At 36.4% G+C, this 27,526-nt stretch overlaps 11 protein-coding genes, 1 non-coding gene and 2 pseudogenes across 16 annotated transcripts; 6 read left to right on the top strand and 8 right to left on the bottom strand.

Moving 5' to 3' along the window:
• Positions 1 to 829: 829 nt before the first annotated feature.
• LOC104770299 (uncharacterized) lies at positions 830 to 1,487 on the bottom strand. The gene has a single exon (XM_010494703.2). It carries the CDS (start codon positions 1,360 to 1,362, stop codon positions 1,093 to 1,095), a length of 270 nt encoding a protein of 89 aa, XP_010493005.1. The 5' UTR covers positions 1,363 to 1,487; the 3' UTR covers positions 830 to 1,092.
• A 220-nt stretch (positions 1,488 to 1,707) lies between these two features.
• On the bottom strand, positions 1,708 to 2,521 carry LOC104770274 (nuclear transport factor 2B-like). Its single transcript, XM_010494672.3, has 2 exons — positions 2,137 to 2,521; positions 1,708 to 1,891 (listed from the first exon to the last, which is right to left on the bottom strand). Exons 1-2 carry the CDS (start codon positions 2,458 to 2,460, stop codon positions 1,817 to 1,819), a joined length of 399 nt encoding a protein of 132 aa, XP_010492974.1. The 5' UTR covers positions 2,461 to 2,521; the 3' UTR covers positions 1,708 to 1,816.
• On the bottom strand, positions 2,298 to 4,161 carry LOC104770285 (putative dolichyl-diphosphooligosaccharide--protein glycosyltransferase subunit 3A). The gene is made up of 2 exons (XM_010494683.2): positions 2,913 to 4,161; positions 2,298 to 2,451 (listed from the first exon to the last, which is right to left on the bottom strand). Exon 1 carries the CDS (start codon positions 3,964 to 3,966, stop codon positions 2,929 to 2,931), a length of 1,038 nt encoding a protein of 345 aa, XP_010492985.1. The 5' UTR covers positions 3,967 to 4,161; the 3' UTR covers positions 2,298 to 2,451; positions 2,913 to 2,928.
• TRNAL-UAG (transfer RNA leucine (anticodon UAG)) lies at positions 4,105 to 4,184 on the bottom strand. Its single transcript has one exon. It is a non-coding gene; the product is annotated as a tRNA-Leu (tRNA).
• Positions 4,185 to 4,944: 760 nt separating this feature from the next.
• LOC104770264 (putative xyloglucan endotransglucosylase/hydrolase protein 8) lies at positions 4,945 to 7,261 on the top strand. Its single transcript, XM_010494666.3, has 4 exons — positions 4,945 to 5,653; positions 6,093 to 6,193; positions 6,284 to 6,486; positions 6,780 to 7,261. The coding sequence occupies exons 1-4, from the start codon at positions 5,449 to 5,451 to the stop codon at positions 7,186 to 7,188; spliced, it is 918 nt and encodes a 305-aa protein (XP_010492968.1). The 5' UTR covers positions 4,945 to 5,448; the 3' UTR covers positions 7,189 to 7,261.
• A 2,036-nt stretch (positions 7,262 to 9,297) lies between these two features.
• Positions 9,298 to 11,271, top strand: LOC104770246 (sulfite exporter TauE/SafE family protein 1). Its single transcript, XM_010494651.3, has 4 exons — positions 9,298 to 10,138; positions 10,436 to 10,585; positions 10,661 to 10,789; positions 10,869 to 11,271. The coding sequence occupies exons 1-4, from the start codon at positions 9,371 to 9,373 to the stop codon at positions 11,175 to 11,177; spliced, it is 1,356 nt and encodes a 451-aa protein (XP_010492953.2). The 5' UTR covers positions 9,298 to 9,370; the 3' UTR covers positions 11,178 to 11,271.
• Positions 11,272 to 11,333: 62 nt separating this feature from the next.
• Positions 11,334 to 12,328, bottom strand: LOC104770258 (thioredoxin-like protein CXXS1). The gene is made up of 3 exons (XM_010494656.3): positions 12,102 to 12,328; positions 11,737 to 11,859; positions 11,334 to 11,619 (listed from the first exon to the last, which is right to left on the bottom strand). The coding sequence occupies exons 1-3, from the start codon at positions 12,177 to 12,179 to the stop codon at positions 11,464 to 11,466; spliced, it is 357 nt and encodes a 118-aa protein (XP_010492958.1). The 5' UTR covers positions 12,180 to 12,328; the 3' UTR covers positions 11,334 to 11,463.
• A 502-nt stretch (positions 12,329 to 12,830) lies between these two features.
• Positions 12,831 to 14,240, top strand: LOC104770229 (putative transcription factor At1g11510 pseudogene; annotated as a pseudogene). The gene has a single exon (XR_015595165.1). The product of XR_015595165.1 is annotated as a putative transcription factor At1g11510 pseudogene (transcript).
• On the bottom strand, positions 14,114 to 15,199 carry LOC104770237 (protein DESIGUAL 3-like). The gene is made up of 3 exons (XM_010494639.2): positions 14,918 to 15,199; positions 14,600 to 14,829; positions 14,114 to 14,497 (listed from the first exon to the last, which is right to left on the bottom strand). Exons 1-3 carry the CDS (start codon positions 15,029 to 15,031, stop codon positions 14,269 to 14,271), a joined length of 573 nt encoding a protein of 190 aa, XP_010492941.1. The 5' UTR covers positions 15,032 to 15,199; the 3' UTR covers positions 14,114 to 14,268.
• Positions 15,167 to 17,103, top strand: LOC104770204 (uncharacterized). 2 transcript variants are annotated; one of them, XM_010494597.3, is made up of 3 exons: positions 15,167 to 15,429; positions 15,503 to 16,283; positions 16,372 to 17,103. In XM_010494597.3, the coding sequence occupies exons 2-3, from the start codon at positions 15,842 to 15,844 to the stop codon at positions 17,022 to 17,024; spliced, it is 1,095 nt and encodes a 364-aa protein (XP_010492899.2). In that variant the 5' UTR covers positions 15,167 to 15,429; positions 15,503 to 15,841; the 3' UTR covers positions 17,025 to 17,103. The 2 variants fall into 2 exon arrangements, with proteins under 2 accessions (XP_010492899.2, XP_010492909.2); XM_010494607.3 differs by having other exon boundaries at positions 15,260 to 15,429; positions 15,643 to 16,283.
• A 396-nt stretch (positions 17,104 to 17,499) lies between these two features.
• On the top strand, positions 17,500 to 20,626 carry LOC104770190 (uncharacterized). 2 transcript variants are annotated; one of them, XM_087499060.1, is made up of 6 exons: positions 17,500 to 17,930; positions 18,187 to 19,084; positions 19,179 to 19,363; positions 19,717 to 19,753; positions 19,882 to 19,943; positions 20,038 to 20,626. In XM_087499060.1, the coding sequence occupies exons 1-6, from the start codon at positions 17,833 to 17,835 to the stop codon at positions 20,495 to 20,497; spliced, it is 1,740 nt and encodes a 579-aa protein (XP_087355186.1). In that variant the 5' UTR covers positions 17,500 to 17,832; the 3' UTR covers positions 20,498 to 20,626. The 2 variants fall into 2 exon arrangements, with proteins under 2 accessions (XP_087355186.1, XP_087355195.1); XM_087499069.1 differs by having other exon boundaries at positions 17,731 to 17,934.
• A 261-nt stretch (positions 20,627 to 20,887) lies between these two features.
• LOC104770182 (DNA-directed RNA polymerases II, IV and V subunit 10) lies at positions 20,888 to 22,442 on the bottom strand. Its single transcript, XM_010494566.3, has 4 exons — positions 22,195 to 22,442; positions 21,903 to 21,961; positions 21,248 to 21,342; positions 20,888 to 21,143 (listed from the first exon to the last, which is right to left on the bottom strand). The coding sequence occupies exons 1-4, from the start codon at positions 22,228 to 22,230 to the stop codon at positions 21,118 to 21,120; spliced, it is 216 nt and encodes a 71-aa protein (XP_010492868.1). The 5' UTR covers positions 22,231 to 22,442; the 3' UTR covers positions 20,888 to 21,117.
• A 1,168-nt stretch (positions 22,443 to 23,610) lies between these two features.
• LOC104770167 (pentatricopeptide repeat-containing protein At1g02370, mitochondrial-like) lies at positions 23,611 to 24,363 on the top strand. The gene is made up of 2 exons (XM_010494546.3): positions 23,611 to 23,877; positions 23,983 to 24,363. Exons 1-2 carry the CDS (start codon positions 23,746 to 23,748, stop codon positions 24,226 to 24,228), a joined length of 378 nt encoding a protein of 125 aa, XP_010492848.1. The 5' UTR covers positions 23,611 to 23,745; the 3' UTR covers positions 24,229 to 24,363.
• A 666-nt stretch (positions 24,364 to 25,029) lies between these two features.
• Positions 25,030 to 27,012, bottom strand: LOC104770159 (WAT1-related protein At1g11460-like; annotated as a pseudogene). Its single transcript, XR_015595164.1, has 5 exons — positions 26,628 to 27,012; positions 26,337 to 26,399; positions 26,022 to 26,138; positions 25,327 to 25,729; positions 25,030 to 25,206 (listed from the first exon to the last, which is right to left on the bottom strand). The product of XR_015595164.1 is annotated as a WAT1-related protein At1g11460-like (transcript).
• Between the last annotated feature and the right edge of the window lie 514 nt (positions 27,013 to 27,526).

The following is a 27,526-nucleotide window of genomic DNA, read 5'->3' as shown; positions in this document are numbered from 1 at the left end:
TAGATGAGATTAACAATCTTCATATATTTAACTTCAATTCATTAACATCAACATCTAAAGCAGATTATGGTTAATCTTTTCCTGCTTTTCTGTAATAAAATATTAAAAGTGGTAGAGAAAAGTCAAAAAGATCTACTGTTGCTGTGAGTGGTAGCATGGTAAAAACATGTGGCCTTAGAGTTGGAGTAGATGGACTTGGAGTCCTCTCCTTACCTATTCACGGATTAAAACTTAAAACAATGACTGAGATTCGTGTGCGGACAAAGATGACTGACTGACTGATCCCCACATGAGCGTTTTCAATCCAAAAATGTTACTACACATTTCGATACAATATATAATTTTGGTAGGATAATAGTAATTAATATTTAACAAAGCATCTTCAAACCAACTAAAAAGAAAGTTTATAGCAAGTTGAAAAACAAATTTGTGTTCGACGACATTTCATTTGTTGCATTTTTATCGAGTACCCAAAAATTTGTAACACATCACTTGTTATGATTTTCATCATTTAAACACTATTTCAGTATTTTGAATAATTTGATCCTTTTTTATTCAGTCCATTGATCTGTTTATTCTATTTTAATTATATATTTTATTATTTTCCTCGTTTATTTTGTATTTACTTTCCAGTGATTGGTTAACAATATATAACTCTTTATCTGCAAGTGTAGATTAATTAAAAATTTCCTCTCTTCGACTTTTGTGATTGCCCAGCCACTAGGGTCATTTTCATATATTCAATTTCCAAAAGGACAAGTCCACTAAAGTAAGAAAGAAAATACATATTCTAGATGCACTCTTCTCAATTTAGTTGAAAAAAGTCTTACGGTAAAAACATTACTTTTATCATTGATCCATTATGTTTCTTGTAATGAAGAAAATATCTCTGAATTTATAATTTTTTTGATTTAGGTGTTAGATTCTTCTATACGATGTTGTATTCTCTAAATTTTTTTTTTTTTTTTTTTTGAGAGACTGGATAATGCATATATATAATACGCACGATGAAACCAGAATTTACAATCTAATCAAGCATGTAAAGGAAAAGAAACAACTATATATTGTTGAACAATCACTAGAAAGTATTGTTTATGCGATGACCATATCGACTCCTTGATCCGTGGCTGAAAGTCCAGTGCCTCGACCTTGAAGCTGGATACAACCTGCTTGACATGCATTATCGCAAATTTCTTGCGTGGCTTCGGTCACTTTCATGCATATTGGCATACATTCTCTGTGGCATAGCGGAATTACTTTCTTACCTAGTAGTGCTTCTTGCCCTCCCACGATCTTCGTCAATGTCAATACCGTAATTATCATCAAACTCAGTGTGGCTAGGTTTCTGTTCCGACTCTTCATTTTTTAGTTCGTCAGAAAGGTTTGATCAGGGAAAGAGAGAGAGAAATGGTTTCTTGGGAGAGAAGGAAATGATTTTTGAGTAGAAGGGGATGGTCAAGATTCAAAAGATAGACATGGCCTCATATGTGTCCGATTTTTGCGTAGAGTTTTTACTATTCTAAAAACGAGTAGAGATATATTACTATTTTAAAATAACAACTGAGGGGAAAAGACTATATGAGAACAAATATTCTTATTCTGCTTTATTTGTTTTAGTGGATCATGTGTATCTCCTTAATTAGTGGATTTCCTACAAATACCGAATGTTTTTAGAAAAACTTAAAAACTTGCTTAGATATATGAAGATAACAAAGGAAAAAAAAATTCATTATGTATTTTACTTAGTAGTCAGAATGAAATATTGATTTTCATTACTTATTTGAATACAAGCATTAATTGAATTATATAATTATGTTCAACCATAGTTGAGCCGAAACATCTCATTTTGAACGAAGAAACTTCCTTGTAGAACCGGAATCAAGTGGAACGTCTGCAATTAATAAAATATTTCAGTCAGCCATAAAACACCTACACATACAATTTAGTAACAAGACTAACAATGGAAGATTATATTAGATGGTCCGAGATTAACCGATTGGAAACTAGTGTCGATTCCTTATTAGCACAAGTTTAAAAAACATTGAAAACTAGCCATTTATTTTATCCAAGTTAAGCCTTCCGTTTTAACCAAATGAAACCTCGAATTATTGATCACAAAATAGAGAAGAGATAGACCTGACTAAACCTAAGAGGATGATCCTCCCCATGTAATTGGAGGCTTCCACTCACAAACACGATAATTCCACCACACCCCCCGGCTATTGAAGACGGCTGAGAATCAACGGTGCTGATCGAGTGACGGCACTGATCGAACGGAAGTTGTTTAAGCTTATTGGAGATGTCTTCCACGCCGTAGATCTTTTGGCCTTCAAAAGTGAGCAACGAGGTGGGGTTGTAAAGAGTGGAAAGAGATGGTCGATCGTTGTCAAAGAGATGGTAGTAGTGATTCACAAAAGCACTTGCCACGTCTTCTTCAATTCCTTTATTTGTCTGTGCCATAGTCGAAATTTCCAAAATAAAATTGAATATGTTCTTAGCAAAACTAAAGAGGAATATAAACATGAATTAACTTCTAGGGTGGGAAAAAAGATGCTTAATTTGCAAAATAAGTTAGAAGAAAAGAACAAAAAAGAGTTTTTGTACTTTGAAAAAGATTTCTTATGGGTCAAGTTTTGCATAAAATCTTTTCTAAACTTTTCTCAAACCTTCACATGCACATTAGGAAGCAATCTTTCTTTGGTGGAGTATTCTTCTCAATAGACACAGAAGCAAGTCCTTTGGTATGTATAAGTCCTTAAAATCATTCAACACAAATACTGATGGATCCTAAACTTCTAAACTCGGGTATATGTTCTCACTCAGATGAATCACTAACAGGAAACTAGTTTATACTAAGTCAAAACCATGATTGCTCAATTTCAAGAAACTTGAGAAACCTAAAATCAAATTACCTTACGTGAAGATCAATCAATGCCGCCAACTCGATGGCCAATATGGGTAAATTTCATATTCAGTCTTCCAGTTATCCAAGTAAACAACTTGCCTCACAGCCCAAAACGATATAACGAGAGACAAAAGCATACTCATCCTTTGCTCGTTAAGGTTCTTAACACGAACAAGGACATTAGTAACAAACGCCAAAAGCAACCCAACCACAGTGTACAAGAACCCTACAGTGTACCCTTCCACTCCGAGCTGCATCTCTGATCCTTCGATAAAGAAAACAAACTTACTCTGATCTTCATCATCTTTAACATACAATGGCATTTCTCTTATGATGTTAAACATCGTCCCTGAGACGCTAAAGAAGTAGACGAGAACCGCACCGGTTAACCAGATTCTCCGGTCGTGGAGAAGTGTTTCTCCTTTTAGAATCTTCTTGATAAGAACCGGAGCCGAGATTATGATCAACGCAACGATGATTCCGATTTGCGTCTTTGATAGAAACGGTGGTCGTTGGATTGGACCAACGGTGAGTTTTGTTAACCGTTCGACGAACTCTGCCATCGATTCTGCTAACCCGGCGAAATCTCCACCGTCCATTTGATCACATTCTGTTAAGTTCTCCGTCGTGGGGCTAACGAGGGAAATGTGCGGTAACGACTCGACGTTGAAGCGATGGAACGAAGCTTCGGAGTGAGTTGACTCGATCTCGCAGAAGAAGAGCTTTGTTCCGTTATTAGATCCATCGTTGTTGTTGTTTGAGATGAAAGTGGAGGAGACGAGTCCGAACTCGCGGCGGAACTTTTGAAGCTTGCTGTGGCTATGGAGATTAACGGAGTCGAAGAAGATGATGAGTGAGTAAGGTCTCGGAGTGGGTACGGAGGTTAGGAATTTGGAAACGTCGTCGTCGTAGAGACGGATGACGCCTGAATCGGGGGATGATGATCTGAGCGAAACAAGCTCGTTGATGAGATCTGAGTCCGAATCCGAATCCGCTAGGGAAAATAGCAACGCGATCAAGAAGAAGAAGATACGAGATGAGAGATTCGTCTGAACGACCATCTTGGAATCGCCGCAAAATACTGGACAAGTGAAGAACTGTTCAAAATCAAAGGAGGTTTTTATAGGTTCGAGATTGGTGTTGTTAGACCTTCTTGACGAGCTAGAGGGTTTGGAGTTGAGAAAAATATTAAAAAGAATTGACAGCTGTGGGATTTGAACCCACGCCCTTTCGGACCAGAGCCTAAATCTGGCGCCTTAGACCACTCGGCCAAACTGTCTTATTGTTAATGAAACTACACAGTAATATATATTGATTGTGTTATTTGAAAGCAACTTAAGTCATACGCTTACAATACGCTCTCTTATCAAATCTTATTAGGACCGACATGCCGACATGTTTAGATAATATATAGGAAACATATGAAAAACCACTTTTAGTATAAAAAGTGAGAGAGTAATTTATGTATTAAAATACAAATAAATAAAGAGATTCGTAGCTATTTGGTGATTGAAAAAAGTCTCCACAACCACAAGAGTAAGAGTTATATATACCTAAACTCAAACTAGACCATACATATTTTACTAACATTTTATCTCTAGTAAATCCTTTCATTGGTATGAATGTATCATTAATCATTTCATTTTATTAGTAATCATAATCTTAATAATCTATTGTAGTCTTTACAATTATAGTCTAAAGTAACGAGTAACGAGGTCGAGTTGCATATATTTTATTTATGATATGTAAGTGCATTCTGCTTACCTTAGATCTGAGAGTGAGACATTCAAATCCATACAAATAAATTAGTAATCATGTAAAGAAAAAAGTATAGAATGCCGGATAATGGACGAGACAGTCCAATTTAATAATCGTTGTCAACCTAATAATTTAGTCACTCCAGGTATATCATTTGCCTGGATTCTTATTCATAAATCGTAACGTGATTGCTTCACGTGCCTTGTCTTGGGCTAACAAAAAAAGATGAGAGAGGCAAACTCTTTTAGTTGAACAAAAACATTATGGTCTGTCCGAAGCATGTTGCGTATTATTTGTTTGTTACATACATTATTCTTATAGATGGTTTTTCTCCATGTTCTCCATGTTCCGCTGTTGTTTTCTATAATTCCCAAAGTACCCTTGCAGCACATCAATCTGGTTATAATGACCAATCTCGTCAATTTAATGAATAAACCGGTCTGTGTTTAAGTAATTTAACCAGATGAAATATAACCAAAAACTGTATACACTCAAAAAAAAGTAATATAAATCCATTGAGTTTTACTGTTGGTTTCTCTAATTTACTTTTTTCTTTACCTATTATTTTGCTTTTTTTTTACAACTTTGTACAATATACATCATGATTATATGAAAATATTATAAAAATAAACCGCATCAAATGTCTAACTTAAATAATGAATTTAAAGAATTATTAGTGGTCAAAACAGTAATTTCCCGGTAGCAAGAAAGAAAGCTCTATATACTCTTCCCACTCACGGAAACTAAGAGAAAAACTGAATTATTCGAAGCAGAGACAAGAACCAATGGAGACGAATAGGAGAATCGTCACGAGCTGTTCTTCCATGGCAGCTCTATTCTTCTTCATTGCAGCTCTAATGGCGTCTTCATCTATCGCAGCAACACCGACACAGTCGTTCGAAGAGAATTTCAACATCATGTGGTCTGAGAATCACTTCACGACTTCCGAGGATGGTGAGATCTGGAATCTTTCATTAGACAACGACACCGGTACGTTCAAATCCGATTTGCTTCCGTTTTAGCTAGGATCAATATCTTCTTTGTCAAAAATTATTATAGTAAGAGTGCAAATGGTTGCAAGGTTGAATAGATCGAACAGGTTTGGAAAAAATTATTCAACCAAGTTTCACTATTTGCATTGAAAATGTTGAAGAAATTGGAAAAAACTAATCAGCCCATTCAAAAAGTTAAAAAATAAACTAATCCTACAACAAAAATGTTCAAGCTGTGCAACCACTATTTTTGACATGAATGAGTTGAATATTATTCAACTTATTTTTCCAATTTTGAATAACCATTTGCAGCCTAGACTTTGTTCCCACTTAATTTTATAATAAGTCTATGTCTTTTAATATTACATGATTGGCCCTAACCTTTATATTCATAGATTATATTCTGAATATTGTGATTGGATAAAAATAAAAAACAGGATGTGGATTTCAGACAAAGCACATGTACAGATTCGGATGGTTCAGTATGAAGCTAAAGCTCGTTGGCGGCGATTCCGCCGGTGTCGTTACCGCTTACTACGTGAGTCGTCGTCCTTGACTATTTTTCAGTTTTTGTAAAGAATATAATCAATTGTATAATATAATTAATAGTTATACGTTTGATGAGCAGATGTGTTCGGAGAATGGAGCAGGACCGGAGAGAGACGAGATAGATTTCGAATTTCTAGGGAACCGAACCGGTGAGCCTTACATTATTCAGACCAATGTCTACAAGAACGGAACCGGGAATCGGGAGATGCGACATTCTCTCTGGTTCGACCCGACCAAGGATTACCACACCTACTCAATTCTTTGGAACAACCACCAGCTCGTGTAAGTTCTCTCTTCATTTTGGCTAAACCATAGAATTACAACTAACCGAACCGGGTATTTTGGGTAGAAACCGGAACTTTATGTTTATTTATGATAGGTTATTGTAACCGGGAACCGTTTACAAAACTTCAATCTGGTCTAAGTTTTCAATCAAACCGATTAAAGCTAACCTTACTTTAACCAAATTTTAACAAAATCAAACTAGACCAAATCGAACCGAATTTGTTAGCCGAAGCTAATTTTATCGATTAGTCAACCAAAAGTCTAACCGGGTTGTATTCAATGTAAACCAGATTCTTCGTGGATAAAGTACCGATCAGAGTGTACAAGAACAGCGATAAAGTACCAAACAACGACTTCTTCCCGAACCAGAAGCCGATGTACTTGTTCTCCAGCATCTGGAACGGTGACGACTGGGCGACACGTGGAGGTCTCGAGAAGACAGACTGGAAAAAAGCTCCGTTCGTCTCATCATACAAGGACTTCGCCGTCGAAGGCTGCCGTTGGAAGGATCCATTCCCTGCATGCGTCTCCACCACAACAGAGAACTGGTGGGACCAATCCGACGCGTGGCATTTGTCCAAGACACAAAAGATGGACTATGCGTGGGTGCAGCGTAATCTCGTCGTATATGATTATTGCAAAGACACGGAGAGGTTTCCTAGTCTTCCTTGGGAGTGTTCCATTAGCCCTTGGGCTTAAAAAATTCATTTTTGGTTTTGTTTTAAAAGTGTATTAAGTGGAAATGGTTAATGTAATAATTTTTTTTCTTCTAGACTATATCTTCTGTTTATTTATTTGATTAGTTATTTTATACAGCCTGATATTTCCATAATTTCACTATATGGTATGCAGCATGAATGGTAAATACTGAAATTACTTATATAAAATAATTATAATGCTTCAGTCACAATAAGAAAAATTACTGCGGTAAAATTGATATATCTAATCATGAATCAGCAGACGAGTAACATGTGGGGCAAACAAAAAGTTGAGCTAATAGAAGCATTTATGATATTTTAAGTGAGCATATCTCTACAAAACTTCTGTCCAAATTACCTTTCGATTACATATCAATGACCATCTTTGTTACTACTACAGAAAATAACTTATCTCCCACATTTTTTGTCTTAACAGTCAAGTAGCATTTATGACTTTTTTTCTAAACAGTCAAGTAACATTTTTAGTCATATCATATCTTGCAAATATTCAAACTTTCATCCCGTTCTCATAATTTATTTTCCAACAAACAATAATATGTAAATGTAACTTGGTGAGATAGTCTTTTTTAGCTAACAAATTATCTTTTGCTATTACCAGTTACCACTTCTAACAAGTATCTTAAAATAATAACAAATCTAGGGGATATGAGAAGTGAGCTCCTTTGCATAAAATATTTCAATAATGTAATACCACTAGATCTACAAAATCGTAAAAATAAAAATTGCATTAATTTGTCATCTTTAGTTTTTATATTTTTTCACCAAATTGGCAAATTGTCTTTGATTGATTAATTCCGTAGTAAATATCTTGCACTATAATTGGAGTTGACTTTATTTCGTTGTGTAATTTTTAATTTATGTCATTGTGTAATTTTTGATTTTTTTTAAAAATAAATTTTGGAAGATACTAGTCTCCCGGTCCTTTACCAAAAAAGGAATTGGAGTTGACTTTATTTTTGTTTAAATAAAAATTGCAGTTGACTAAACCCATAAGTACATAAGAGCACCTCCCCTCATCTTTAGAAGGAGATGATGTCTCTTTTTTTTTTTTCACCAAAAATAAATTATATTAATGATTCAAAATAGTCGTTGTACAAATGTTTTGATAACCAAGAGGGAGGTGAAAAACATCCTGAATAGAAAATATTAGAGTTACAACCAAATTTTGCTAAGTAATGAGCAGCATAGTTACAAGTTCTTGGAAAAAAAAAACATATTGACATGACTGAAAATATGAACACCACTAATTAATATCTTGAATAATACCCATGATATATATCTGGCACTTCTTTGTGAATGATCTTATAGATAGTTTCATTATCTAGGAGATGATGCCTCTATATTAGAAAAATAACAAACAAAAAACAAATATTAATTAAATTGTTTTGTTTCTAAACTTTATGTAATAAATGTCTTCATCAAGACATTAAAAACACAATATCTTAAGTTTAAAGATCCCAAAATAATTTAGTTCTATTTCTTATCTATTACTCCCTCTGTCTCTAAAAGATTGATGTTTAGAAGCTTTTACACATTTTAAAAAAACAATGATTATTGAGTTTAAAATATATTTTTTTCTTTGACTAAAGAGATATTATTTAATTTTAAATCAATAACAATTCAAAATTTTAAATATTTTCAATGATTACTTCTTGAAGTTTACAAAACATCAATCTTTGTGAGACAAAAAAATATACCAAAACATCAATCTTTATGAGACAGAGGGAGTATATTTTTTTAATACTTCCTCTGTATCATAAATGATGATTTTCTATGATTATTTTTTGTATCACAAAAATTGATTTTCTGTATAGTTTAATCAATTAATGCTAAGAAATTGTGAATTTATTGATTTGTATAGTTTAATCAATTTATGCTAAGAAATTGTGAAATTTCAAGAATCAATAAATGAGAATTTAAAAGTTTGATGGATTACTATTAGTTAATAATTATAAAAATATGTTTTTATAAAAAAATGCATTTATAGCTAAACACTATTATTTTTTTTAATTTGTGAAAATCTTAAAACATCGTGTATGGTCGTCTAAAAGTGATAAAAACAATCAATAATAATGAGCACAAAATTTCTGGCATCCTATAAAAAAAAAAAAAAGCCCCAAAACTTTTGGAGAGTTGCACAAAGAGCAGCGTAAACAAAGATAATGGTAATCAATTTAGTCTCTCTACTCCTCTCCCTAATCACCATCTGCATCATCTTCAGCCCATCCTCCATCGCAGTATCTGAAACAACAGTAGACCAAAATCAAATCCTCAACACAACAAGCCAATGGCTCCATTATATCCCACCAAATCTCAACCAATCCACAATCGAATTCTCTATTCCCACAATAATCGCCGCCGTACTCTCGTTCTTGGCCGCCTCGATCTCGAGCGCCGGAGGAATAGGCGGCGGCGGTCTCTTCATCTCCATAATGACGATCATAGCCGGTCTCGAAATGAAAACAGCGTCGAGCTTCTCTGCCTTCATGGTAACCGGAGTCTCTTTCGCGAACGTTGCATGCAACATCTTCGTGAGAAACCCTAACTCAAGAGACAACAAGACCTTGATAGATTTCGATTTAGCTCTCACTGTTCAGCCGTGTCTGCTTCTTGGAGTAAGTGTTGGTGTGATCTGTAACCGCATGTTCCCTAACTGGCTCGTGTTGTTCCTCTTTGCTGTGTTTCTTGCGTGGTCAACGATGAAGACTTGTAAAAAAGGGGTTTCTTATTGGAATTTGGAGTCCGAGAGAGCCAAGATTAGGAGTCCTAGGGACGATGATGGGATCGAGGGAGCGAGATTGCCGCTTCTTGGAGAAGATGTGGGAGAGAGAGGAATGGTTAGGTTTCCATGGATGAAGCTTGGAGTTTTAGTGATCATTTGGTTACTCTTCTTCTCCATTAATCTTTTCAGCGGAAACAAATACGGTCAGGTATGACTACTTTTGTGTTCTTTCCCTCCACTTTTGTGTTTGTTTTTTGTGTCGTAAAGAAGTGATTATTAAAATATACATGATGACAAACAATTATTTATGTTAGTTATAATGTTTGTTTTCCCTCATATCTTAAAAGAAACAGAACAATTGTTTATTGTTTTGATTAATCTTAGAGATTTTTAAAAAAACAAACAAATGGTTGAAGTTTTGTAAACTTAACGACTTATTCTGCACTCAAATGGTCAAGAATTATGTGTATTTGTGAGTGACAGATCCTACTTTGGATGTGCACAGGGTATCATATCGATCGAGCCATGTGGAGGTCTCTACTGGTTCCTCTCGTCGCTACAGATACCTCTCACTATCTTCTTTACTCTCTGCATTTGCTTCAGTGACAATGTCCAAAGCAACCACACAGCACATAATAACCAAGACTCGGAGAAGGTTCCCAATAATAATGCGTAGAGTTGACTAAAAGCTATATGTAAAATCTAACATGTTTGAAACTAACTTCCACAGGTTATTGGACCGAACAAGTTTATGCTTCCAGTAATGGCTCTGTTGGCTGGAGTTTTGGGTGGCCTCTTTGGTATTGGCGGTGGAATGCTCATTAGTCCTCTTCTTCTCCAAATCAGTATCGCTCCTGAGGTATGTTTCTTGACTCAGTGTTGTTAAAATCAAAGCATTCAATCCAAACCAAAGTTTAACCATGCTCTGTACTGTACAGGTAACTGCAGCGACATGTTCTTTCATGGTTTTGTTTTCTTCATCAATGTCTGCAATCCAGTACTTATTACTAGGCATGGAACACGCTGGAACTGCTGCGATATTCGCTTTGGTTTGCTTTGTAGCGTCTCTGGTCGGACTAATGGTAGTTAAGAAGGTTATAGCCAAGTATGGCAGGGCTTCAATCATTGTGTTTGCAGTAGGTATCGTCATGGCACTCAGCACTGTACTGATGACAACCCATGGAGCTCTTAATGTCTGGAATGATTTTGTCTCTGGTCGCTACATGGGTTTTAAATTACCCTGTTAACCAAAAAAATTATATTAATCCAGCTATTAAATATTTCATATCGTCTCTTGAATCTTGAATGGTTAAGCTGAGCTAGCAACTCTTTTAGACTAAATCGATACAAAAAGAGTCACAACCTGAGATTTTTATGTGTCTGCTGCAGATTCTGACTGTAGGTAAAACAGAAAGTAATTGTTTTTATAGAAATGTACACTTACACTTGAAATATCAAACAAACCATATACCAAACTTACATTTCACACAAACTTTATTAGTATTCCTCTGCTCTTATTCATATACAATATTTTTAAGCAATAGGAACCACGCGTGAGGACTGAACGAAACCATCGACCCTTTTCTTGATCTCATCAGGGTTTGCGCCCACGATTTTGTCCATAGCATTACCATCCTTCAAGAACAAGAAAGTTGGCATGGCCTTTACCTCTAGTCGACTCGCCACTTCCTGACCAATCCAACATAGTAAAAACAACGAAATACCATTAATCATCTACCAGTTACGCAGTTATTTAATTCTTTAACAAAGAAGCCATGAACAGAGACACATAAGTAGTAGATTTACCTTGACATCATCAACATCAACGATGAGAAACAGAGCATCCTTATAGCTAAAGGCAAGCTCTTCGAAGAAAGAGTTCATAAACACAGAAGGAATACACCATGATGCTGTGAAATGAGCCACCATCTGCCAAAAAAAGCATAGAGAAACAACCTTTTGTTTGTTATTCATAGAACCAGACAAGCCAGAACCCATTCATTCCACAATCCTCAAAAAGTAAAATTCATTGGTTCATTCTCAATAGTTCATAATCTTAAAGCAATATTTACAAAGAATCGGTTTTAACCAAATCACAATCTCCTTAAAACTTCATTCTTATCCTACAAAACCTGACTATGGATCTATGAAGAGGAAGAAGAAAGACTTACAGGACAACCTTGATCCTTGGCTTGACTGACATAAAAGTCCCATGATTCTGAAGAATCAACTTTCACAACTCTTGCCATCTGTTTGGGAGGTTCTTTCTATCTCTACCGTATTAGATTGGCTTCTTGTTTATCCTGTAAAAAAAAAGATGACATGTTTCAGTGTTTATCTATCTACGATGGGACCGAGAGAGAACAAAAACTATTTGTATTAATTAATCATCAAGTGTGGTCAGTTATTTTGATGAACGTTTTACAAAACATCACTTTCATTGCATAGATATTATTATTAGTAGGGTAGGTAGATAACAGATATTAAGAGAAGCTAGACCGACACAAAAGAAAAAGATTCTTTGGACTATAGCCGACTAGGTGTTTATTAACAATACTAAAGAGAAAGGCGTTGACCATGCAAGAAAAGCAAAATATTTCATCTTTTTTTGTTAATCGTTTTGTTTCCATATGACTAAACCTCGTAGGGTTTTTGTAACAGTTTCTTTATATTTCCGATGAAAAAAAAAGTTAAAAATCCATAACGAATTTACCAATTTCCCATTTAAATTAAAGGAAGGAAATCGGAAATCCAAACGTCATGAAAAATTAAATAAAAGAGGAAAAAACAAATAAATAAATAAGAAAAAATCAAAAGTTTTGGAAAACAGAGAGACTCTTTTTTTTTTTTTCCGGTTCAGTATATATATATATAAAAACCATCGAAGGAAGTGTGAGCGAGAAGCCAGAAAAAAAAAAAAACTCAATTTCCATATATCTCTAAAGAGTGAGTCACATAAACCCTAAAAGATTCATGTCTAGTAAACGTTTCAATCCGTTGGAAGATCCGCCGTCTGCTTCTTCAAGCGATGATGATGAAGTTGACGCTCCTCTTGAAGAAGGTGATGAAATCGTTGGGAACTCTTCCTCTGACGAAGAAGAATACGATGATGATCTTCCCTCAGAACCTCCCATGAAGAATGTACTTTTTCACCCCGCCACAACTGACAAGCTAGTTTCCGATTCCGAGTCAGGTTCGGGTGAAGAAACCGAGTCAGACACTGAACCCCGGAAGAAGAAAGATCAGTTTTTGACTGTGAAGCATGTGACCGAGACCAAAGATTCCGTTGCGAAGGATCAAGATTCCAAAAAGGTTAAAACCTCTGAGAAATCTGTGGGCAAGCGTTCTCGTCAGACGGTGGATGAAGGAGTTGTCTCATCAACGAAGAGGGTCAAGAAGAGTGTTGGTGGTGGTGGTGAAGAGACGAAGAAGACTTATTTCCAACGTGTTTGGACTGAGGACGATGAGATTGCTGTGTTGCAAGGTCTTATGGATTACAAGAAGGATACTGGTGTCAGTCCGTATGATGATACTAATGGTGTTTATCAGTTGGTTAAGAAATCTGTTAGTTTTGATGTTTCCAAGATCCAGTTCATGGAAAAGCTTAGGAGTTTGAAGAAGAAGTATGAGAACAATGTTGGTAAAGCTAAGAACGGAGAGGAACCTAGTTTTGCTAAACCTTATGATCGCAAGACTTTTGAATTCTCTAAGTTAGTTTGGGGAGCTAATGGTATGGCTCTTGATTCGGTTGTGAAACCTAATGGGAAGTCTAAGAAGAGCAGTAAGTCCAAGAAAGTCGAATCTGTGAAGCAAGAGATTGATTCTTCTTTGCCTAATGGTAAAAACTCTGAAGATGAGGTGACTAATAAAGGGGGAGTATCTTTGCTTGGCGTTGCGGATATGGATGTGTTTGCCAAGTCTTCTCTTGTGAAGTCTCTAGCTCGTGTTGGTGTGGATGAGCTCGCTGCTGATCGAGGATTGAGTTTGCTTACTTCGGAGGATAAGAAGAGAATCGAGGAGCAGTGGAAGGCGTTGCAAGTTAGGGAATTAGAGTTCCATTCGCAGAAGAGCGGTTTCATTCATGATGTAGTGACAAAGATTGGTGAAGCTTTTCGATCAAACGTTTAAAAATATAATGTACTTTTGTTTTTGTGCTTTTGCCTCGTTCGCCTAGAACTCTTGCTTTTCTTTTCTTATTTCAGTTTCTATTGATTCTTGAAAAGAGAATTTTGGAATATCGCGGATATATATATCAATGTAATGGAAGGATGTTTTTAGCTAAGCGAAGCAATATAAGTTTGTTTACACTAGGCAGGAAATCTTGAGCAAGAAGACTTATTATGTGCGGCTTCTGTTTGTTGAATTTTGTTGTTGTGAGTTCTCTTTGTCTTCTTTTTTAGCAGCAATGGCTGAAACATAATATGCTGAAGTCACCAGTCCATGTCCTAGGCAAAATAGGGCTCCAATAACGAAAAACCAACGATGCGGCAAGTTGCAGAATCGTTTTGATTTCGAGTTAGCCAATGTTCCTATCATCAGCGCTGTGTAGCTGACAAGGAAAAAGATCCTAAGACCAAAAAAAAAAAGGTATGTCAAAAACAAAAACAGCTGACAATTCGGAATTGTTGTGTTGAATGAAAATCCAAAAACGTTTTCATCTTTCCATTACCAGGAGAGAACTAGGAAAGCCACTGCGAGTATCTTATTCGCCGTTGCTCTGTTGAAATCTTGCTTAGAGCGAATGTAAGTGCAACCTCCAAGCACATTGGCTAGGACATGGACAATAAACAGAAGCACCATTGCAGCTACTCCCTCAGCAAAAGCTCCAGCGCTCGGTGTTCTTGGACATCCAGAATTTGAATGTCTTAAATGTTGTTGATGATGATGATGATGAGGTGTCTGTAGGAGAAACATCAAACACAAGAAAAGATTATTTAAAATGAAAATAACTACATTTTTTTTTCTTATTATCTATCATACAGAGAACCTTGCTTTGAGTAATCTCGGCTTCGATCCCGAGGACTGTTGCTGTAATGTCTGCACATATGATCACCACAGAAACCAAGAAACCAAGTTCGCTTTCCATTTTTCCTTGATTCATAAAAACCTTATTTTATTCAATTTTGATTTGATTACTGTATTTATATTTCCATTGTTCTATGTAAGAAGTTTAAGGGAGAGGAAAAGAATAAGGAGACAGCATCAGATTACTTTCCTTAGCCCTGCCTCTCACTGCAAGACAAAAGAGAGATTCGGTTTTGGTTTTTCCAAGTAAGTAAAGTTTCATTCCTTTTCTATATATGACATTAGTTTTTGATGCTTTTCTTGTAAAACTACTAGATCTAATCTAATGTAAGTTAAATAAATCTATTACGGAGATATAAAAGTTCATACTGAAATAAGAGGTTGATCACATGTTTGACTTTCTTACTTTAACAAAGTCAAAGCTCAATAGAGGCAGCATGTGGCGTTATACTCTGTTTTGGAACGTGAAGAGAGGTGAAAATTATGATTCTCATATCTTTTTTGTTTCTGTAATCACATACGCTAAATGTTTCATATAAATTTACAGGTTGTAATAGGAAAAGAATAATACCTGGTTAAGATTTGATCAGCTTTTTAACATAAACGTTTTTATAATAAATTTAAAGGTTGTAATAGAAAATTTTGGTTGTAAATTTTCAATTTTCTAAAAACGTTATTTTTTCTTAGTTTGTTCTTTCATGGTGTGATATGATATCATACGCTTATGGAAATGTTCACTATCATTTTGGAAGCAATTTGTCTGGATATGGTGAAGCAGGAAGAGACAGAAACAGAGTTGTGTCCAAACCAAAAGTCAAATCTCCTTAGAATCTCTTTATAATCCACATCTCTCCTTGTGAATCCAAGGACGGATCCTGAACAAAACATGCATGGAGTTTGGCTTTATTTCAAGAAGTCTCTAAGCTGCTGCAACGCACAGAAGTCAACTGACCCTGGTGATCCAGTGAAGAACCGAATCCGTAAGACGACAAATCCAACTGGTTGGTCAAGATCAATGTCAAATATGAGAGATGTATTTGCAACACATGGGGATGGAGGAGCTACGCAGAATCCAAGCTGCTGCAGCTCTCGGTCTATGGAGAGCTCCAGGTTAATAAACACAACGAAAATTGAGGGCAATAATAACGGTTACTCGGGGAGATTCAAAGGAGAATCTTCTTCTGATTTACTTCCCGGTCGTTTTTCTGAGAGATTTGATGTTCTTGGCTCTGACATCTACGGTTTTGGAGTTCTTTCTTGTCGAAAATGCCATGAGGGAGTCAGAGATCTTGACGCGTTTGAGGCCCATTACCTTTCTAACCATTCCGGTAAGACTCAAAATTATATATATTTTTTTGTTTCACCAAGTTTTGGTCAAATGTTTTGAGGAGAATCTGTTTTGTTTTGTTTTTGCAGTCATCAAACTCTTAGCTGGAGACTTCTCAAGAACAACTGTTGAGTTAATCTGCAGTACAGGCTATTCTCACAAGCTTGGCAAAACAAAAGGGAACAACATTTCGGCGATCTTGAAAATACAAAATTTGCAAAGAGTAGTTGCAGAGTTTGAGGATTACAGAGAACTCGTGAAAATAAGAGCGAACAAGCTTTCGAAGAAACACTCGCGGTGTATGGCTGATGGGAACGAGTTTCTTGGGTTCCACGGTACAACTCTTTCTTGCGCTCTCGGTTCCAGTAACAGCTCTTCAAACCTCTGTTTCTCGGATCAATGTGGAGTTTGTCATATTTTAAGACATGGTTTCAGTGCGAAAACAAGCCCGGATGGGATTAAAGGTGTTCTCACAGCATCAACGAGCTCTAGGGCTCTTGAATGTATTGAAATTACCGATCAAAGAATGAACATAGGTTCATTGAAAGCAGTTGTGCTATGTAGAGTGATTGCAGGGAGGGTTCATAAACCGATGCAAAAGTTCGAAGATCCTAGTGGGTTTTCTGAGTTTGATTCGTTGGCTTTGAAAATGGGACCAAATTCTAGAATTGAAGAGTTTTTTCTGTTGAGTACTAAAGCTTTGTTACCTTGCTTTGTCATCATCTTCAAGCCTTGTAAATAAATGGGTCTCCTCATATAGAGTTCCCTTTATTATATGTGTTTATCCTCCTCATAAACAACCTGATCGATATTAATGTGTAGATGAAAACTATTCAAGGTGATTTTTAAAAAAAATTAAGCATTTGACTGTTTTGTTTTTGGTAAAACCAATTCAACACAATAGCCAACTAATATTTGTTTCCTTAAACTTGTTGATTTCATGAAGAGTTATGAGTTTGGTGGTTCTGACTTCTAGTACAAACTTTAAGCTTTGGAGTTAGCCAAAGACACACACAACAACAACAAAAAATACCATTGATTCCTAAAACTTATATACAGTATACTTTTTGTAGCACACACAATATCTTTGGGTGATTGCATACCACATCAGCCGAATCTGGAAGTGTAAAAAAATCCACATGAGCATCTGACTGCCACGTAAGCAATCGTAAATAGTTTATTTCAATAGGGACAGTTCCGTATTTTTAGCTCTTCTCAAGGGGCCAAAAGAGAAAAAAACATTTTTCCGTCCATTGAGGAAGCAAAGGTTTTTTTTTTTTTCCCGATATTAAAATAAAAAATTCCGAGAGAGAGAGAGAGAGAGAGAGGAAGAAGGAAGGAGAGAATCTGAAGAAGCTGAACCATAACCGAAGCTCTCTATTGAGAAGCCTCCCTCCTACACAGCGAGAGGGAGGTAAAAAAATCCCTAACAACTTTCGTCTTCTTCCATCTCTCGTCTCCGGCGGCGTAAAAAAAACACTCAAAAAATCTCAATCGGAGAGAAGAGAGGTAATAATAATCAAAGCCGATACGGAAGTTGTGACAAAACGATGTCGAAGAAGAAAGTGGCTGGTAGCACCATGACGCTTAAGGACTTCCATGGCGGCTCTATACCATCTGATCTCCCTCTCCCTTCTGCTCCTGGAGTGTAAGTCTCCTCTCGATTCGTGTGTATTCCCTTTGGATCGCCTCTTAGTTGCTATGCTTATCGGAGATCAGTCGTATCCTTGATTTGGTTTCTGAGATTCGAGTGATGTTTCCGTTTATAATACCTAGGGCTATTAGATCTATATCGAAATTTTTGTTATCTGATTGTTTAGGTATGTTGTTGTTATCCGATGAAAAGTAATCTGCGATTTGAGATGAGTCTTTTTTACCGTTGATGATCAATTTTGTCTTTGTAGGATTCCGAAGATTGCTACGGATCGACCTGTTTTTGACAGAGCGCCTTGGGGAACTTCAGGCGGCAGACCTGATCAGAGGACAAGGCCGAGTTCGTCTCATACTATTAGAACTTTCGATGATAAATCACTGTTTCTGCCTCACACCGCAAACATCGGACGCAATTTCAACGAGGACGAACGGAAGCCTCTGGATGGTCACTCCTCTCCTCGTAGAGTGTTCAGTGATGATATTTTTCGGGTTTCCCGTCCGGAGGTGAAAACTGACTCGGTGTTAGCTGGGCGACATGGTGGTTGGTCAGCAACGGCTGGTGCTTTCCCTGGGAAGGTTAATGATGTGACTCATTCTGTGACTGGTAATGTTTGGACTGGGAGGAAGGAGGTTTCAGTGGCTAACAATGATCCGGGACAGTCCCCATGGACTACGCAACCAGCTGTTTCTAATTTGGTCCATTCAAATGCGCTTGACCAACTGTCTTCAGGTAGATGGCAGTCCAAGCTTTTGGTTCCGTCTCAGATGGATTTTGATGTTGTTAAGCATTCAGAGATAGAGAGCAGAGGTTACAAGACTAATAGCCCTGTGCTTAATCAAGGGGTTGAGCCACATGGGACAAATATAGAACAGGGCCGGGTCGCTGGAGATGGGATCCAAGGTGGTAAAAAAGTTTCCCCTGAGTTTGAAAAAATCCCTGGTCCAACTAATTTGGATGTTAAGGAAGCGAGGATTGCATCAAACAGCAGCAATAAGCCTCATCCAAATTATTCTGACGTTAGGCCTGCTGGACATTTGGTGCAATCAACTGCCCCGTCTGAAGTCGTGGAACGACCTAAGCTGAACCTGCTGCCTCGCACAAAACCTCTTGAAAACATTATTGAGAAGCCTGTGAATGATGGAAAACTGGTATTAGTTACTAATTTTTGAGCTGCCGGTTTGGTTTTCATGTTTTCCTTGTTGATCAACTGTGTTTTCTGATGGCTCAACTCTATATCTGCAGGAAAATGGTGCTTCAAATCTTATTCAACGTGATACTGTTTATGCAACACAGAAAAGTATGAACATTTCAAAACCTGGTTTGTCTGCGGATGAGATTCCTAACCAGCCGATTGAGCGCCCTAAATTAAATTTGAAGCCCGTGGCACAGTTGCTTGAGCAGCCAGAAGTTAAAACTGAAAAGGAAAGGTAAGGATGATCAAAGTTTTATCAAGCTATGGTGGTACTTATATTTATTGTCCCAGCTCAGTAGTAATTATTTTGGATCTTTGGGACATAAGTAGTGTGACACAGAAGAGTTGCTTAATTTCTGATGGTAAGTACTGGAAGGATTATGCTCGTGACATTTTTTGGTATCTATTCAAATTGAGATAGATGTTATCAAACTACCCTCAGAAGTCCTAGATGGTTGAATATGCTAGAACATTGAATTTAGTCCATAGTTACTTTTACTTCTCTAGAGTTATCTATTAGACCCCGTTTCCTTGGCTATAAGTATATATTCTGTCAAATATGCTTACATTTTCTGGTTCATGTTGCAGAAGTGCGGTTTTTGGCGGTGCCAGACCACGAGAGCTGGTGAGTGCGTATTGTTTGTGTAACTCTCTCTTGTTAAGTTGCCTGTTTGTTCAGCATCATTTGATTTCTTGGCTGTGTAGATTCATATAGATTTTTTCAACCTGATTTTAATCTCTATTTGCGACTAGGTATTGAAAGAGCGAGGCATTGATGAGATCGAGCATAACAAATTGGAGCAACCGACAGACAGGTTTGGGTTTCTTTTCACTATCTGTACTTACTGTTCCATTGAGATCCACTATCTAATTCTATGTTCTTTTTATTACTTTCCGACATATCAAAAGGATGGTCCCCAAACCGATCGAAGGAGTTCCAGAGCATGCAACTCAAAGGCCAATGAGTTCTCCCCGTGACTTGAGAACAAGGAAGTTTGAGCAAAAGGACGGGAGAAATGTGAGCGACAATGCCAGATCCGAAACTCAGAGGAGAAACTGGCGTGAAAATGAAAACAAGAGCTCAAGACAGCAACAGCAGACTCAGGACAAGACAAGGCATCCATCACCAGAGACATGGCGAAAACCGGTTCCCCAGAAACCGGAATCAGTAGATGGAACAGGGCTTCGTCATGGGAAAGCTGCTTCTGCCCTTGAGCTAGCTCAAGCCTACTCTCCTTTCTCTGACTCTAAATCCGGAATTGGAAGCAGCAACAGTTTTAACACCAGCCGCAACAACCAATCGCAGCAGCAACCGTTCTCTCGGTTGGTAGGATCAACAACAACATCAAGAAAGATTAATGGCTACTGAGTTATTGTTCGTTTGTTCTTTGATATATGGTTTTAGTTCCGACTAATTTGATCTTGATTTCTCGAGCACATCTATTGTGGTATGTGGGATCGTTTTGAGAGAGATTTAAATATGATATGTTCCCTTAAAGAACGGGTCGTATTACATATGCCAAACATGGTTACATTGTGTTTCATTCTTCTTTGGTTATACATTTTTTCTTAACCGTTCCTGGGAATGTTTGAGAATTCTTGAACAAGCATGAACACACTAAGCAGTCCGACGACTGTATTGTATGCAACGATAACTATTTTTTCTTTTCTTTTTTGCGTTTTTATGAACTTATATAAACCAGTGACTCCAACTAATTTCTCAAATTATGAACTTATGAAAACCAGTGACTACAAGTAATTTCTCAAAGGGTTTTCGAGATGGCCATGTTTACACCTCAATATCAATGAAACGTGAACAACTCAAAAGGACAAATCATTCAGGTCAGAAAATATGATACTGAATCACACACACGAGAAAGTAGTGACATACATATGATTTCGTCTTTTAGATGGAATTGAAGGTTTTCATACATACTAATATTTAAACCTCTAAAGAGGAAAACTCTTCCAGCAGATTTGCATCCTCTTCTAACTGTTGTCTGATTTTTCCAGAGCTGCAAGAAAAAAGTATGTGGGTACCAGTAAATAAAAAATTGAAGTAGACAATAGAGTGGGAGTCAAAAGAAACACAACATATAATCAAGTTTGGAGAGTGTACTGTTGTAGTTGAGAAGCTTCTCAATCAGATCAACATGAGTCATTAGCATACGCCTGCAGCAGTATCTGACTAGCAGGAGCGCATCAAGGGCGTCCCTGCCAAAAGAGAAAACTTATCTTGTAAATTTCATACCCATTGTGGAGCTTAAACAGCAATAAGAAAGTGCCTAAAGAAAGAATCTCCTGTAAAACAAAACTTGCTTAATTACAAGAAGTAGACACCACACCAAGACTAAGATTCTTCTACAGATTGGAAAAAGAATCATAGGTCTTCATTCACACTTATAACAGTCGAGATAGATAAACAAGATAGGCACAATAGTGAATAGTCTCTTCCAGTAAACACATAAACAACAGATCATATTAGCTAAAGCCTAATCTTTTATTGATTTGCTTCTCCAACAGATTCGCACAAAGTACGATTGGTACTGATAAGAATCATGTAGATGGGCACAAGTCTAATCAAAAGCCAAATCTATACAATAGGCAGGACAATAGGCAGGACATAGTCTCTTCCAACGAAACACAATAAACATGAAGAGAATACAAAACCAATACCAAATCTGGGCAAATTTCACTAAAACTCGAAAAATAAATTACAATCTTTTTCACACACACGACGTATGAATGAATAGAGCAAGTGAAAAGGCGCTTACCCTTCAGTGTAGTCAAGCTGGAGAAGATCAAGATACTGATCCCATTTGTTTCCAATCACCTAAACAAAATCACAAAAGTGAATGAAGAAAGCTTAGTAATAAAGCTCAATACTTTCTTTTTATTGCTCTATAAATAATTTATACTAATCGACCCAGCCATCATATGGAGTTAACAGAGAGAGAGAGAGAGTAAAGATGTTGTAATCTTTGTCAAAATTAGAGTAACAAAAAGCCTTCAAAAGACGGAGTAAAACACCCCTAAATAAGACCATAGCGAATTGAAAAAACAAACCTTTCCACAAGTGAAGCAACGAACAGGGATAATCATCTTTAGCTGCTAACTTGGTCGTCTTCTTCTGTGTCTCTCTCTCTCTCTCTCTGCTAACGATTTTTAGGGTTTTTGTTTGGTTGGCGCTTCTTTAATAAGGTGAAGAACAACTCAAGGGGCCGTGAATTAAGTCGCCTGTGTGTGTGAGCTTCTCAAACGACGTCGTGTTAACATTTTGTTTTGGTTTTTTTTTTTGTTGTTGACAATCGTTCATTGGTGCGAGACTTTCCAGACCAATAATTATAAAAAAAAAAAAAAAAAAAAGTAATTAAAGAATAACCATTAAGCCTAGCTCCTCTGAATCATGTATCCTTGGGAATTGGTCTTAAGCCCCTTTTGATATGTTAGAGCATGTCCACTGGGCATTGCTAATGGGGTTGCTTTAAATTTTATGGTCCAAAAATAAATAAAAAAACATAGAATTAAGCCCAATAATTAATTAGTTATGATATAGTACATATGTAGCACTTGTCAAACTTTACTTTTCCCAAAATTACAATCCTCACATTAGTTTACTTATGATATATGCTCTCTTTCAATATCAGACTGTTTTAGCAAAATCACAATTCGAGAAACAATTATTCTTCTTGTGTCCTTCCAGATTTTACAACAAAGAGGTATATGATCAAATATATAATGCGACAGAGTATTATATGGGACTCAAAACTTTTATGGATTGAAGTGTCGTTGTATTGAATTTTGATTTAAACAGAGAGAATTATTGAACATATCCCCGGTTTAACTTAACAGAGAGAATTACTATTTAATGATTACACTTCAATCCGGACTGCAGCAGAGATGAAGAGTGCTACGCCTACTAGAATAATGGCTTCGTTTACTTCTCTTTCTGCTGAGATCGCTACCCCTCCATTGACGACAGGAGACGGAGCTTCTTCTTCTTCTTCTTTTGCTGAGAAGGCGGCGGCAAAGAGTAGTTTCATCAAGAGAATGCGGTCTCTTACCGGTGAGACCTTAGATTTTATCACGAGGGAGGAAGAGAAGAAGAGTGTTATCTTCACACAGGCGGATCTCGTCAGCTCGGCAAAGCAGCTTGACAAGGAAGGCAAACATGCTTATGCTCTCGAGGTCTATCATCTATGATCCCCGCCAGTGATCAAATTGTTTTCTTTCTTGGAGATTAATGAAAGTTTTTTTTGGTTTTTTTTTTATTTGTTAGATATTTGAGTGGATGGATAAAAAGAATTGACATGACTATCCTGCTTTTTAAAGAAAACGTGGGCTATAATATAAGTCTAGCTGTTCATCACTCTTGCAAGTGAATGATTAACTAACAGTTTGTGTGTGTGGCTTTCATATGTACTCTTTGCTTTCAAGTGGATACCACTTCATACATGTTTTGCTCTGAATTAATTATGTATTTCTTCTTCTTCTGATACTCCTCCATTGACGACAGGAGACGAAGCTTTTTCTTCTTCTTCTTCTTCTTCTGCTGAGAAGGTGAAGTGTACAGGTATTTGGGAGAAGCGTAGTATTTTGGAGAAGCTGCGGTCTGTAATGGGTGAGACCTTAGATTTTATCATAAGGGAGAAAGAGAAGAAGGGTGTTTCCATCACTCAGTCTCAGGCGGATCTCGTTAGCGCGGCAGAGCAGCTTGACAAGGAAGGCAAACATGAATATGCCCTAGAGGTCTGTCATCTCATCAATCTAACATTTTAATATATTGCTTATTTATTTTATTTTTTTTTAGATTTTAATTTGTTACTGAGTTATGAAAGTTTTCTTTTTGGTTAGATCTTTCAGTGGATGGATAAAAAGAAGATGAGTTTTTCTCCCTCGCAGCTTGCAGTTTTTCTTAATATCATTGCTAAGACTAGAGGCTTAGATGCTGCTGAAGCCTACTTCAAGAAAATAGACCCAAATATCGACAGAATGGACACTCGTTCCAAGAATTGGCCTGCGTACGTGACTCTCCTCCTTTTGAAGCGTGAGTCAAAAAAAAATCTGGCTAAGGCTAGCTGTTGGTCACCATCGCAATGACGTTTTAGTGATATGATTAACTATTCCTTTGGTTTCACTGTGTGTGTTGTGTGGCTTTCATATATATATATATATATGTACTCTTTGCCTTCTTTTAAGTTCTCGCCGATCGAATACATCTTTATGTTTGGCTCTGATCGAGATAGCAAGAAGCTACTAACACAAAACCACAACACATTTAAAAGCAATCCAAGAATCAGAGCTTTTGAAACTAATTAAGAAAAATAATAATACAAGACTCTTTTTACTAGACTCTTTTTAGCTAATTTACCAAACTTTGTTAACATATCAACTTAACTTCAACTGATCAATGAAGATCGAATATAATAAAAAAAAAACAAAGCCTTATATAGAGACCAGCTCACAAACAACTTTTTTTTTTTTTTTTTGCTTACAACCACCAACTTATATAGACTTGAAAACGCCCTGGAAAGATCTACCTGAAGCATAAGCATAAGTTGAGAAACTACCAAAACCGATATATGAAGCATTGTTTTTTTTCCGGCGGCCGGCCAAGATACTACGACGATGCTGTTGAATCATACTATAATAACAATATTATTTAGTTAAATGGATGACCTAGTCTCCTTATCATTATTAATATTTTGATCTTCGTTAGTCATCGGGGAAGTTTCCGTTTCTCTGTTTTTACCCCACAAGAACACGTAGAGACCCATTATTGTCACTACTGATCCAATCACACTGTATCAAAAAGGTTTTTTAAAGAACCCTAGTTAGTGTTATGAGCATGCTACATATATTTACATATATGTCTAAAGCTTTATAGAAACGAAATTAATTTCATAGAGATGATTGAGGAGATAACCTTCCGAGGTATAAGGGAGTGTGCAAGAGTAGGAAATCGAATAGAGTAGCCGAAAAGAGAGAAACTGGCATAATTGCTGATACGAAAACAGCTCCTAGTTTCTTTATCGCCCATGTTGTTGCTACCGTCGACATTGCTTGTCCTATCACTCCCTACAATATATACGTGTATTAGATGAACTCCAAGTTTTTGCATCCTACCTTTATTATAACTTAAAATATTAATTTTTAAAACCATTTATAGATTTATGAAAATATAATATTATTACTAACAGCGTATACGATGACGCCGATCACGAATATGTCATCTATAATCCAGTCTTTAACATCTCTGCTCTTGTACAGACTCAATAGAGCACACTGGAACACTGCAAACAATGACATGAGACAAGTGCTTGAGAATTTGCAAGGGTACTTGACGCTCAAAGTCCCTTGAAACAACATCCATAGAGATAGCAACACGGTTCCTATGGTTAAATAGAGACATCCAAGAAGCCAATTCTTGGTCTTGTCTTGAGCGGTGTTGTTGTGGGGAAGAGCCGCTATGTGAGAGTGAGAGTTTGATATATGAGGGCCTTTTTAAAATGTTAAGAACAGAGCTCCGCTTATACATATTAAAGTTCCCATCACTTTTAACATCCTTGCCTGGGTCTTTAAATTCTTTACCTTTTCAGTCCTGAAAAAGAATGTAATTTAAATTCATAATTATATTTTTTAAGAGTATTAAGTTATATTGCACAATGTATTTGTTCTCTTGCGTTGCAAAAAGAAAGAATCAAATGAGTTTTAAATTTACTAATAACATCCAGTAATATTCATGTGTGGGCAATATATGACGATATTTTTTTATTTAATATAAATTTGTAGACACAACAAAGTTAATTAACTATACATGTAGCCACGTAGGTATGGACCCATAATTACATAGTAATATTAATGAAAAAGAAGTTAAGCGGTTCCATCGTAACCTGAGCATAAGAGCTAATGCGAAGGTGATTGCAGGCATCAAGCTTACCAAAGCACACGAAACAGTGGCTGACGTGTACGACAGACCAAGCAAATAGAAAAATTGCATCAAACTCGCACTGCCAATTTCAAACCCAATAAAAAAATAGAATAAGTTAGCTGATGATGGTTATGTGCAACATACTTGAAAGAAAATATTTCCTATGTAGAAATATTTCAATTGTAATTTAAAATAATAATATCATATAAGAGGAAATTTAAATGGACAACAGGAAAAAGTTATAAGAAATTGATAAATTAATAGTGAGAAGACAAACCCGAGCAAACCACTGATGAAATGATCCACCATTAGCCTAAACGTTATCTTCGGTATTATTTTCCTGTTAAGTTATTAAACACTTAGTGGTGTTTTTAACATGTTAAAACAGAGCAATTCTCACAATCTTCAATATTATAGGCATGAAGGAGTTCTTCATTCTTATAATTACTGTTGAAGTGTTGATAGGTTTTATGTAAATAGATATGTGAAAAAAATGAAAATATCACTCGTTTGTAAGTCTTTGTTTTAAGAACATAAGAAACTCATGATATGCTCGGAAATATCAAACCTTTCCAAAATATAGGCGATAGGAACTAGAATGAAAGAGGAAATAGCCATTCGATAAGCACCAATTATCATATGGTTCACACCAACATCAAGAGCTTTGTTCACTAGTGCATTCACCGAACCCATCGCTACTTGTGATATTACCATTATTATAACCGGTGCCCACTTTGCCGCTACTCCCACTCCTCGCATATCTTCTCCCATCTCTTTCTCGTCCTCTCTTTCTTTCTTTCTATGTGAGTTTTTTTTTAAACAAAAAAACAAAAGTATGTCTGTTTGTGTATGTGTGTGTGTGTGTGTTAGAAAGAGTTAAGACCCAAATGAACTTTGAGTTTGGTAACCACAAACCTTCCATTTATAAGAAAGTGTGTGGGTTCACTCATTCTAATGGAAAACCTCTGAGTGCAGAACTGTTTAAGTGGTATCAAGTTCAATTTAGAATCTTGCCGCTTAAAAAAGAAAGAAGCTAAAAAGTTGACGTATTTATTTCTTAATTTGGCGAACAATTTAAATGTTCCCACTCACATACAACTAGTTTATTTATATATTCTGGTTAATTAATATTAATCTAATGGAAATTAAAAACTTGCTTTGTATAGAGGATATGCGTTTGTGAAGAGTGGAACAAACAAATTAAAGCACTATATATGTCTATTACACAGCAAAACCCGAGCTTATATATAGACTATTTCAAAGAACAAAATAGTAAGTTTATTATATATGAGGTCATCGCAAGTTATATTGCTGCGGCGGTATATACATCCCTTTTATTGCGTCAAGGCGATCGATGCGATATAAAATTACTGATTTTTTCTTATTGTTTTTTCCTCTCCATTATAAATACGTTCTATGAGACAGCGATACATTTTTCTTTTTTTTTTCTTCGCCAAACGTGAAGCT

Source organism: Camelina sativa, chromosome 3 (assembly GCF_030686135.1).
Source record: "Camelina sativa cultivar CO46 ecotype springtype chromosome 3, ASM3068613v1".
NCBI classification, from domain to species: domain Eukaryota; kingdom Viridiplantae; phylum Streptophyta; class Magnoliopsida; order Brassicales; family Brassicaceae; genus Camelina; species Camelina sativa.
Note: the sequence above shows the minus strand (reverse complement) of the source record. Positions and strands in the feature narration are given on the sequence as shown.